The 12,339-nt window shown below is 37.5% G+C and overlaps 1 protein-coding gene across 5 annotated transcripts; it reads left to right on the forward strand.

Moving 5' to 3' along the window:
- The first annotated feature begins 207 nt into the window (after positions 1 to 207).
- LOC121378792 lies at positions 208 to 12,339 on the forward strand. Of its 5 annotated transcripts, none has more exons than XM_041507111.1 (6): positions 208 to 402; positions 4,622 to 4,679; positions 6,578 to 6,711; positions 7,806 to 7,886; positions 11,397 to 11,502; positions 12,273 to 12,339. In XM_041507111.1, exons 2-6 carry the CDS (start codon positions 4,654 to 4,656, stop codon positions 12,319 to 12,321), a joined length of 396 nt encoding a protein of 131 aa, XP_041363045.1. In that variant the 5' UTR covers positions 208 to 402; positions 4,622 to 4,653; the 3' UTR covers positions 12,322 to 12,339. The 5 variants fall into 5 exon arrangements, with proteins under 5 accessions (XP_041363045.1, XP_041363047.1, XP_041363046.1 ...); XM_041507113.1 differs by lacking the exon at positions 208 to 402 and adding an exon at positions 2,869 to 2,961; XM_041507112.1 differs by lacking the exon at positions 208 to 402 and adding an exon at positions 2,980 to 3,434.

The following is a 12,339-nucleotide window of genomic DNA, read 5'->3' on the forward strand; positions in this document are numbered from 1 at the left end:
TTAAACAAAACTAACTTTTGTCTTGTTCAGCCCCCACCCAAAATCCAACGTATCTTGTTTTAACTAAAAATGGTTCCAAAAGAAAAGTTCTCATCCAGTTTCCTCTTTGTTTAAAAAAAATAAAAAAAATCTCCGTAACAGAGACGATAGTTTTCTTGTGGTGTAATGCAGAGCATGTGTTCTAATTTGGGGAAGCTCCAGGTTTCAGTATATAAACAGATGCTCTTTGTTGCCCGCGAGGTTTATTGATTACCAAGGAAACAGCTGTTGTTGACGTCAGCCAGCTACCATGTAGTTGAGCAGTTAGGATGCGATGATGACCCCGTAGGAGATGGACTGTTAAGAACTGCAGACAAAGGGATATACCATGCTGACGGGAACTAAGGAGACGACTTCTACGTGGTAAGTAAGCCCTTAAAATCCGCAATGTCAGAGGCCGCGTTATCCAGTGTTCCGATGGTGTATCGTATGTCAGTGTCAGAATTGGGTGGTGGCGATGTCTTGTATGTCAGTGTCAGTATTGGGTGGCGGCGACGATGTCTTGTATGTCGATATCGGTGTAGTAGGGGTTAGCAGGGCCGGTGCTAGATGGTGGCGTCTCGGAGATGATGCTGAGTGCTGATGTTTTCTCAGATGTTGGCGTCCATCTTGGGCGGTGCTGTTGTATATGAAGAGAAGGCGTAATATCTCAAAGCTTTTTGGTCGAAACAAGACAAAGCGGTGCTCTGGGGAACGCAGGATACTGATTGTAGGATGAACGAATCGCAAATATTGATCAAAACATAACACAAATACAATGTGTGTTATTTATTTCGGTAGTTTGCAATATGATCGCCATGCGTTATAATAATAATAATAATAATAATAATAATAATAATAATAATTATTATTATTATACTATTATATTATGTTCGAATTGTTAAACCTTTAATTATATTACTTAAAATGTAAACAAATTAGGTAAATGTCTTGTTTAACCCAACCCCCTTAAAAAAGAAGAAAAAAAAGAAGAAGAAAAAAGAAGAGCACTTTCAACCCTAGTTATTTTACTAAAGAAGTACACAAATTAGGATATTAAATTAAAAAAACCCAACTTCGTCAAAAAATAACAAAAAAGCACACTCCTAACCCACCCATATATTTACAGAAAAAAAAAAAAAATAGTAGTAAAACTCGGCAGGAGATTATATGCTAATTTTAACGATCTGTTTCCAGAAGTCGGCCACAGTTTTTAATTAGTGAAACGACTCGGTCAGAGAAATCGTTCACACGATGAAGCAAGCACGCACATCTGGCAGTGTTCCAGTGACTCATATCTAGGCGAGACATGCAGGTCAAAGCTCATCTACAAACACACTAATATTTAATTAGTTCCATCTGTAGAAATCTTTCCAGCATCGAGGTTAGGTTGTGTAACAAGGAGAAAAGCTCGAATTTGTTGCCTAGAATATTAATTTGTCTACTCGTACACCCGGGGTTTCCCTGGTTCTTCTAAATGTTTATAACTAGATGTCTTGATGTGACCGGTTGTCGAGTACCAGAATGTTGATAGATCTGGGTTTTTACAAATACCTTTTAGAAATTAATATGTCCGAGTCCGATAATGCCCCACCCGCCCTCTCTAGACATTCTGAATCCGCTACGAATTGTTTATACAGCTATATTATTTATGAAAGCTTGTGACATCGATTTCCAAACTTAATTTGGAGAGTTATTCTTCAGATTGTTTTCATGGTATTATTGATAATGTACATTCCCATTAGTATCCTAAACAAGTGTATACTGATACACTGTTATCTGTTATAGCTTTACCACCACGCATTGCCAGTAGATCAATATGACAACATAAAACATAGCAAACAGTTGGTGTATCGTATGTCACTGGATAACAGTCTCTGTCTCTGTTAAAAAGTAGGCGACTTCGATTCAATTGTAAGACCTTTTTTTTGGTATCGATTACTAGCTGCGTGTTTTAATACATACATACATACATATATACATACATACATAACGTTAATACATAATGTACGTACGTGCATATATACACCTAGGTACATACGGAAATAGCTCATTAGTGACGTCGTCCGCCTGCATGAAAGGAAGGAAATGTTTTATTTAACGACGCACTCAACACATTTTATTTACGGTTATATGGCGTCGGTCGACCGCCTGCAGTGCAATGTGTATGCATGTTCATTGTGTACCCATAATGTATGTATTTGAAGATAGGCATCGGTGGTGCAGTGGTTAAACCATCGGACTTAAGACTGGTAGGTACTGGGTTCGCATCCCGCTACCAGCTCCCACCCAGAGCGAGTTTAACGAGTTCAGTGGGTAGGCGTAAGACCAGTACACCGACCTCTCTCACACTAACCACTAACGATTATTAACCACTACCCACTGTCCTTGATAGACATCCCCAGATAGTTGAGGCGTATGCCCAGGACAGCATGCTTGAACCTTAATTGCATAGAAGCGTGATAATAAATATAAAAAAGAAAAGAAAAAAGGACTCTCTCCCCTCTCCGTCATGCAAACATGCACATACAAGTCTGCAAGGTGCGGGCGATTCGGTGCCATAGGTTCGAGTCCCAGCAACGGCATGAGAATTTGTGAGGCTAGAAAGGATTTAATTATGCCCTACGCCAATAATTATGTATGTAATAGTCAAACCCGAAGTACATACATACTTACATAGATACACACATACACACATAACGTGAGTACGTACATACACATCAAAGTACATTCGGAAATAGCTCATTAGCGACAATGTTCGCCTGAAGTGCAATGTGTAATAAGATCTGTCAGATATAATATATGTGTCTGGAAAGAGCACATCAAATGCCCTGTACACAGACATGACTGGTAGAGCTATGTGTTAGCCGGAAATGGCTCGAGTTGGTTTTCCGACACCAGTGTGCACTTTTCTCTTCTGTTGTGACAGTTTCAGGTTCAAAGGTAATATGTGATTGGTCTGTTTACGAAACTGGAGGCTTAAAGTTTTTGTTTTGTTTAACGACACCACTAGAGCATGTTGATATATGAATCATCGGCTGTTGGATGTCAAATCATCACTGACATATACAACAACGTGTAGGCCTATTCCCGTTATCATAATTTTATCTCGCACTCGAGAACATACTAGTATTTCTTCATTGAAACACCCGCGGCAACTGTATGGTGTCGAACACATAACGCTTAATCTCAGTGTTAAAGAGAGAAGAAAACTGCTGCCGTTACATAGGCTAGCAGTAAGAATTATTTTCCAACCATTTTCGCAATACAGGACAGCACATACCACAGCCTTTAATATTCCAACTGTTGAGGACTTGCTTCAAAGGGAAATAATCCATGTTGGTCCACCGAGTGGAAATGACTCTATGACTACCGGCCTCGATGCTATCGTGGTTAAGCCATCGGACTACAGGCTGGTAAGTACAGGGTTCGCAGTCCGGTACCAATTCCCACCCAGAGCGAGGTTTAACGACTCAATGGGTAAGTGTAAGACCACTACACCCTCTTCTCTCTCACTAACCACTAACAACTAACAACTAACCCCCTGTCCTGGACAAACAGCCTAGATAGCTGACAACGTGTGCCCAGGAAAACGTGCTTGAACCTTAATTGGATATAAGCACGAAAATAAGTTGAAATGAAAATGAATCTATGACTCGTCACATCTGAGGTGAGAGTTTGGGACACAACGTGCTATATGTAATATACGTGTTTGAAATCTGAACAATTTGAAACCACACGGGGAATACAGTGTTACATAAAGTGGTAGCATACGTCACCAGTGTATGCTCGTATAACGGAACATTAATACATAGGTTTGAGCACGAGTGGAAATGTTTACAGAGAGATGAGAGTAAAGTGTTTATACTACAACTGCTAGTATACTAGTAGTTTATATCTAGCTAGTATTCTACAACGTTTAAGAACTGGCAAACGAATCCAGGGCCTTTATGAAGAGGTAGGTCTGTCGTGGTTTAAACAGAGGATTTCTAGCGTTTTATATGCATTTTTTTTTTTTTTAAACACTTTTCAAAAGTCTACGAACTGGTCCAGAAATGATCACGTGGGGTTGGGACCATGAAGGTGACTTGTGCTGCACTGTGGCTAAGCAGTTTAAATAAACACGTATTTTATGGGTGATGGATCAGTTATGGGACAACCCTAAAGCTAAAAGATTTATCAAATTAGATGTTTTAATTGTGTGTGAAATATGTGTACGATTTATTATATTATATTTTGAAATAGTTGTCGATGTTGCTTTTTAAAAGAAAAAATCCATTTCCGCCGCTGACAAAAATAACAACAACAACAACAATAACAAACAGAAAAGAAAACACAAAAAGACCCCCCCCCCCCAACCCCCAACCAAACTCCATAACAACAAACAAACAACCCGCCAAAACAAAACGAAACAAAACAAAAACAAAACTCCCCCACCTCCACAACAACAACAAACAAAAAATACACAAAGAAAACCCCCAACGACAACAACCCCCAAACAAACCAAACAAATAAACAAACCAAAACAAAACCCCAAAACCCCCAAACCACAACCCACACATACTTAACGTTGACTGAAGCTGTTTGAACGTTTATTTTGTAGAATAATCCCGTTTCGTTGATAACACGTCAAACATGAAGCTCAACACAGATGAAGCGAGGTTTGTTTTCATACACTGACTCAATGGATAGATAGATAAATAACTAGTTTAAAGGGACATACCCTAGTTTTTAAACACTAAGACATATTTTGTACTATTAGAGCCGTTTTTGATAACTGAAATCATACTTTACTTAGATTTTATTGTTTAGATTATCCATTTCCGTACATTCGAAGTGTTTTTGGTTATCCTGGTGTTTTTAATATCACAAAATGCATTTATCATATTTTTAAAAACGCACGTGCGTCCGAGGGGTAACAATTATGGAGTCGAGTTTTAGTCTGTTTTTAGAGGGTATTTCACCGTTTCAAAGTCACAGACTCATGTTTCACTCAATGGTAACTTTATCCAAATGTGTTACAGGTTTGTAGATTAACTAAACTTAGTGTTATTTTTTTATGGGCTGAAACTAGGGTATGTCCCTTTATTAACGTGTTCTATTACCACTAGGGTTTCGAACACGCCCATCCAGAGTCCGACCTCCGATAAGATCGGTGGCCTGACTCGGGATGGGGGGGGGGGGGGGGGGGGGGTGAATAGAGTTGAAAATGGGCAGAATTTTGAAAATTAACTAGACGAGGTTGATAGTTTACAAATTAAAAATCACGAGCAGTGAATTGTATTTATCCTATAAGACTTCTAAAATAACATTTTAATTCGATATTTAGTAAATCAGAGTTCTGAAGTCGCCTCACCTGTAATAAGACATCACGCACTTCAACTAAATCTCGTCAAAACGTTACGCTCAGGTATACAAATCGTGTTGGCTGTAAACAAATGACCCATTGACAGCAAAACGTTATTGACCGACTTAATAAATAGAGGATATTTCATGTTGTTTGTCAAATATGATTTATATCTCATCGAGTGAAGTTTGCAATCATATCTCACAAGTCGCGCTTGCACGACGAGTGTGATATGATTGCAAACTTCACGAGATGAGATATAAATCATATTTGACAAAAAACATGAAATTTTCTATTTATTATATACTTTTGCCAATTTACCTTTATTTTTAAAATGCCAGCAGAAAAATAGTTCCGGCTTTTTTACAGTGAAGATAACATTTTATACAGTGATGACAACACATTTTAGAGATAAATAGTGAAATTTTCACTCTAAAATATGTTATCGTCACAGAGTGACTGATAACACTTTTATTTCACTGATATTTTAAGATATTTCACTAAATGTTATATAATAATGGTAAATATTAAATGATTTTATAACATGGGTAATGATAGGATAAATAGTGTTCTTTAGCTAGTAATTGTTTTGTTATACCATTTCGAAACAGCACCAGGAAGTTTTCTGTTTTGTTACAATTCTAGTAAACACATTATGTATTCATATATAATATTATACATAATAATGTCCTTGCAAAAGATAAGTTTCATGTATATGTTTAAAATTAATATATATTGTATCCAGTTATTTAATTGTCAGCAAAAATCGGCCATGGGTGAACATTATTTACTAATAACATACATGCATGTACGTTACTATCTGAAAGAACCACATAATACGCATTCATGCATACATTGTGTGTGCGTGTGTGTGCGTATGCGTGTGTGTGTTTGTCTGTCGGTCTTTCTCATTATCTGCGTACGTGGAAGTCTGTGTGTGTGTGTGTGTCTGTGATGTGTTTATTTGTATGTATGTATGTATGTACTGATGTATGAATATCTATATATTGTATGTATGTCGTGTGTGACTATTATATACATAGATATTAACACACTGGCGCAGGGGATAATAATATTCTTACTGGCTTTCTAGATGTACGTACGTATATATGTATACATGTATGTGCGTGTGCGTGTTTCTGTGTATGTATGCATATATATATATATATATATATATATATATATATATATATATCACGTGACTGTCCACAGGAGTTCGTACGAGAAGCTGGACGAGGTTGAGGAGGAGGAGGTGGAGGTTGAGCCCATGTCTAAGATCCGCGTCATCCTCATGAACATGACTCAGTTCGGCGTCAACTTCATGGTCCTCCTACTCTGCGTGGAAGGTCAGTCTACACAACAAAACACTCTCATTTACAGTTACAGTGTTGTATTGCTTTTTATTTCTTCATATAAACTTTCATTCTCCATGCCCATATTCGTGAAATCTCTACTAATAATGGCTGAAAGGTAGTAGCCGGAGAAGCAGGTAAAGGTGAAGGACAGGGAACAATTGCCCCTCCAGAAAAATATGAAAGAGTGCCATTTTTAATTTAGAAGTGTTCCTTTTGTCTGGCTAGAGGAAACCCTATCGTACTGTGCTCCGATGTTTTGTTCACTATGCATTTCTATGTGACTACAGTATTTAAATGAGAATTTATTAAAAACATATTTATTTAAAAACATGCATGTTAATACATTTATCAAGGAATTGTTTGGGTGTTTTTTTATTTCAAGAAATTAATTAATATCAGAAAGTACCAGTTAAATTGTAACAATATATAACTCTGTAACTATATTGTGTCTGTGTGCCCGGTTCACATACCGTTGCTACGGCCCTGTAAATCAAATCACCTGAGTTTATACTTTATAGTGTATGTTCATGAATACGTAAATAGAACACAGGGATTGATACGCCCTACGAGTTCCCTGGGAAATGTGTACAAAATAGAGATAATTGATATTGAGACGGAATATTCTTATTAACAAACTTAGTGAGTAATGTTATGTTTCAATCCAGAACAGAACAGAACAGAACTTTATTACACTCAGGCCGTTATGCAACGGTGTAAGAGACATACATAGTCTGATTTTGACAAGATGGTTTACAGGAGGATAAAAAAAAAAAGGAATACATTTCTTGGTTCATATATAAATACAAATACAGTACATAGTATTACATTATAAAGATATAAGTATTAACAATATAGGAAATGTTTTATTTAACGACGCACTCAACAAATTTTATTTACGGTTATATGGCGTCGGTAACCATATTGATACATGGTATTACATTATATAGATATGTGCATTAACAATATGAATACATGATATTACATTATAGAGATATGTGTAATAAAAATATAGATACATTCCGTGATGTAACAGAGTATAGATATATTGTAAAATATAATTATTCAATTTTATTTTGTCGTTTTAGTAATTCCCGCCCAGGTTGAAGCTTTGGTAGGCAGTGCCGCGAAAGGAACATGCTTTGGTGGGATGGTGGCCGGTGGAGCAGGTAGGCATTTGATATAAGATAACCCCACCCCAGACTCGATGTGGAGATAAACTGAAATTCATTTAAATCAGAGGGTCTTTCCACAGTGAACCAATCTAATTAAAATTAACTCCACTGGTTAATTACTATTACCTGTGGATCTAACAGCACCCCGTTGGAGCTCATATCCAGTTGACCATTCATTCGACCAATCAAAACCTTACTTGCAAAATCATGCCAGTGATTTGAAAAAACAAACAACCCCATTCTCCCGAATAACGTTATAAAAGGCGAAAGTGTGATTGTCGATATTAAAATATTATTTATAGACGAAATGTCACCTGGACATGGAAGTCCACGCAATGCTGTTAGATCTACTGGTAGATTAGTAGAGCTAATTTTAATCAGATTGACAGTGAACGTACTAATTGTTTAACACATGACAAGTGGAAACCATCCAGTAATTCGAACTTCATAATGTTTGCCTTACTTCTTCTTCATCATCATCGTCGTCGTCGTCGTCGTCATCATCATCATCATCATCATTGACGTCATCGCCATCATAATAGTCATCAACAAGTGAAATCATCCAGTAATTCAAATTCTATGTTTGCCTCATTTCATCACCATCACCATTACCATCATCATCTTCATCATCTTCATCATCATCATCGTCAGTATAACACCTGGTATTAGTGACATTAATCCTCTTTCCTAAGCCAATAAAATGCAAAAACAAAAGCTGAGACAACAACCAGGGCCTCCCGTGTGAGACGGGAATGTGCGACGGGTATTTCCTTATCCCAGAATCTCCTCCAACTCCTCCAAGAATAAGTGTGCCACTAGACTCAAACAGGAAGTGGAGGCACATACACGTACAGGCACTTCACGACTTGTAAGTTGTACACTGATTTGAAGAGAACGCACCACGTGCTATCCCACCTGTAGGAGTATGCTGCTAGTATTTTAAAATGTCCGTGTTTGGTAGCATTTTAAAAGCTAAAAGATTTGCGTGTCATAATCATCATAATCATTTTGATATGGTCGTGATGGTGGTGTTGATAATAAAAAGGGTGTTGAGATCCAAATTGTAGCTTTGTACTTCTGTTCCAACAAGGTCGGGACATAGCCCAGCGGTAAAGCGCTCGCCTGATGCACAGTCGATCTAGGATCGATCCCCGTCGGTAGCCACATTGGGGTATTTCTCGTTCCAGCCAGTGCACCACGACTAGTATTTTAAAGGCCGTGGTATGTGTTATCCTGTCTGTGGGATGGTGCATATAAAAGATCCCTTGCTACTAATGAAAAAAGTGTAGCGGCTTTCCTCTAAATCTATATGTCGAAAGTATCAATGTTTGACACCCAATAGCCGATGATTAATAAATCAATGTGCTCTTGTGGTGTCAGTAAAGAAAACAAACTTTAACTTTAATTGTTCCAACAATGTTCCAGCACGCATATGCAGTGTGTCCGGGACGCAGATATACACATTGGTCTGGAAATAAGCTCTACAATTTAGCACGGCCAGGTTATTAATTACCATGTAATCTATGTCCGTCCCAGCACTCCCTCATTACCTTATGACTGGTTAATTAAGGGAGTGGCGACATGTGTGTGGTTGTTTCTACAAACTAATGTCATATAATACTGCCAGCCACAGATACACTATATCCTGTTAATTGATATATATATATATATATATATATATGAATGAACTTAATTGATTTTCTACAAGTACTAATATCAACAGAATAAACAATCCAAGATATAAATTTGATTTTCGTGAAATTTTACATACTCCTCTTATTGAGTACAATTCCATTCCTATTCGTTTGAAATAGATGCTTACTGGTTTTGGCCAAATTGTTATTCTTTGGTCAGATCTTGACCACAAAATAGTAACGTAAAATATTCCGAAACTTATTAGTCAGTACAAGACCGTATCATATTTGGCCAAAACAAAAAGTCAGTTTTGTCTTAGATGGTAAATAAGAACCAGCACCCCATTTTACATACTGTAGGCTTGTGAAACCTTCCTTGACAAACGTCTGATTAAAGCCATCTGCGTCTTAGAGTACTTACTTACTTACTTACTTACTTAATCCTCTTTGTGTGCGGTCACACATAAGGCCGACACCAAACAACGCCTATGTTGTCTGTCCGTTGCAAGCTTCGTCATCTGGCCCCAACTCCACCCAAGAGCCTTCATCTCCCGCTCCACCAATCTTCTCCAGGTCTCTTTGGATCTCTCCCCCCCCCCCCCCCCCATTCTCTTGCCACCAAGGGTCTAGCGTATGGCCACTCTTGGGATGGATGTCAGTGGCATTGTGCAGACGTGTCCAATCCATTGCCGTCTTGGATTACGTTACGTTTTAAAGTGGACAAGACGTAGGCCAGTGGTCGAGCGTTCATCTGAGATGAAATCGTTTTTTTCTCACGTCCCAACCAGTCGTAGAGTACTGGTACATGAAACGCCATGGTATTTACTGTTCTGTTCTGTCTAAAGTCCGAAACAAATTGTTAACAACTACGATGAATTACTCTCTTACCTTTATTTACCGTTAGATTTACTCCAAACCGTTAGGTTTGTCCAAACATAAATTGTGAAAAAACCCCAACATTACAATGACACCGATTCAACATACGAGACTGTAACGATGTCGCCGATAACGACTTCGCTGAGATTGCATAGGACAAAATACTGTGCTTTTAATACGTTCAGTCTAAAGTTTATTTAGTCGTGTAATTTGTATACCGTTGCCATAACATTGGAGTCTTCAGACTTTAGTGTAGTAAAAGCGTGATTCTGAACATTAAAGAGACATTCCTGAGTTTGCTGCAATTTTTAAGATGTTATGGACTAACAGAGCCTTTTAACGATTGTAATTACATATCAAATATATTTTTCTGCGTAAAATACTAGTGGCTGTATATTAAACGTGTTTCCGATCGTTCTAATATTTGTACTAGCGTAAATTTTATTTTATTTCTTAAAAAAGATATTTTCGTACGTACGAAATTATTTAAAGACAAAATCCAGTTTGGGCTTCTTACAAATATTAAGACGACCAGAAACACATTGAAAATACAGACACTTATATTCTAAACAAGAAAAATATTTAATATGTAAGTTTAATCTTATAAATATTTTATTAATCGGAAACATTTTGCACTCAGGAATGTCCCTTTAAAGTTTATAAGCACAAGGTCCGAATTTTGTTAGAAAAATATATCTAAATACTAGTAAATATATATATTGTACATTTATTTGCATAAGAGATAACAGGATACACATAAACGTAGCCAAGATTTTATACTGGGGGTGGGGTGGGGGGACCACCTACTTTGGACAACCACACTATCAGTCTTATCATGGCACGACAGGAAAATATAAAATGTAGTGGGGGGGGGGGGGGGGGGGGGAGGAGTGATTTGGGTAAGGGGACCACCCCCTCCCTTGGCTACGCCAGTGTGAATACCTTATTGTGAACAATTTCAAAAGCTGTTTTCTGTCTGTTTTTGTTGTTGTAGTGGTGACGTTTTTCACCAGTCCAGTGTTCGGAATGATCAGCGACAGACTGCGACTGAAGATGGGACGACGACGACCCGTTATGATCGTAGGGACTATATTTCTGTGGTACGTCGTGCTACTCAAAATGTCCAAATAGATACATATTGTCTCACCGAGCTTGAACTTTAAAAACACGGGTCTGTCGTTGTATACTAACTAATATCTCGTCCGTCTCTCTCTCTCTCTCTCTCTCTCTCTCTCTCTCTCTCTCTCTCTCTCTCTCTCTCTCTCTCTCTCTCTCTGTGTGTGTGTGTTTTTGTCTATCTCTCTCTGTCTTTCTCTCTGTTCTCTCTCTCAACCTTTCTTGATCAAGTAGCAGCAGCGATGGTTTATATATATATATATATATATATATATATATATATATATATAATATATATATATATATATATGTGTGTGTGTGTGTGTGTGTGTGTGTGTGCGTGTGCGTGTGTGTGTGTGCCCACCCACCCCCATCCCACACTTTATGGCATGCTTGTACTCAGTTATAGAATGTAGGAAAATTAGACTGTCACCATTTCGGACAATAGCTTGGAATCATTTCGTACCAATTTCGTACAATAAATTGTGGTGGTTTTAAACTACAGTGATTCTAAACCATAGCGCATAATGCAATGATTAAAATCATGTCAATTAGAATTATTTATAATTAAAACAATGTTCTTACAAGATTAGTTTAATTTTAAAATGACAATGTTTTCATAATTTACAATCTCAGTTAAATTATAATATAAGAATTGTAGACCTAATTATCGCAGGTCTACTTTAAAACAATATAATAAAACAATAGTTGAATATCTTTGCACATAAAGAATAACTGAAGTCTTGATTTTCAGTATTGGTTTGACTGGGATGGCGCTTAGTTGTGGCCAAGTCATTGTGTAAGTATCAATAGTTTAAGAA

Source organism: Gigantopelta aegis, chromosome 8 (assembly GCF_016097555.1).
Source record: "Gigantopelta aegis isolate Gae_Host chromosome 8, Gae_host_genome, whole genome shotgun sequence".
In the NCBI taxonomy this organism is placed as follows: domain Eukaryota; kingdom Metazoa; phylum Mollusca; class Gastropoda; order Neomphalida; family Peltospiridae; genus Gigantopelta; species Gigantopelta aegis.

What these genes read in the sequence shown, in the direction of transcription:
- LOC121378792 (XM_041507111.1), top strand. Translation starts at nt 4,654, where the DNA reads ATGAAGCTCAACACAGATGAAGCGAG. An exon ending in CTCAACACAGATGAAGCGAG is followed by an intron (nt 4,680 to 6,577) that starts GTTTGTTTTCAT and finishes GACTGTCCACAG; the next exon opens with GAGTTCGTACGAGAAGCTGG. An exon ending in GATGGTGGCCGGTGGAGCAG is followed by an intron (nt 7,887 to 11,396) that starts GTAGGCATTTGA and finishes TTGTTGTTGTAG; the next exon opens with TGGTGACGTTTTTCACCAGT.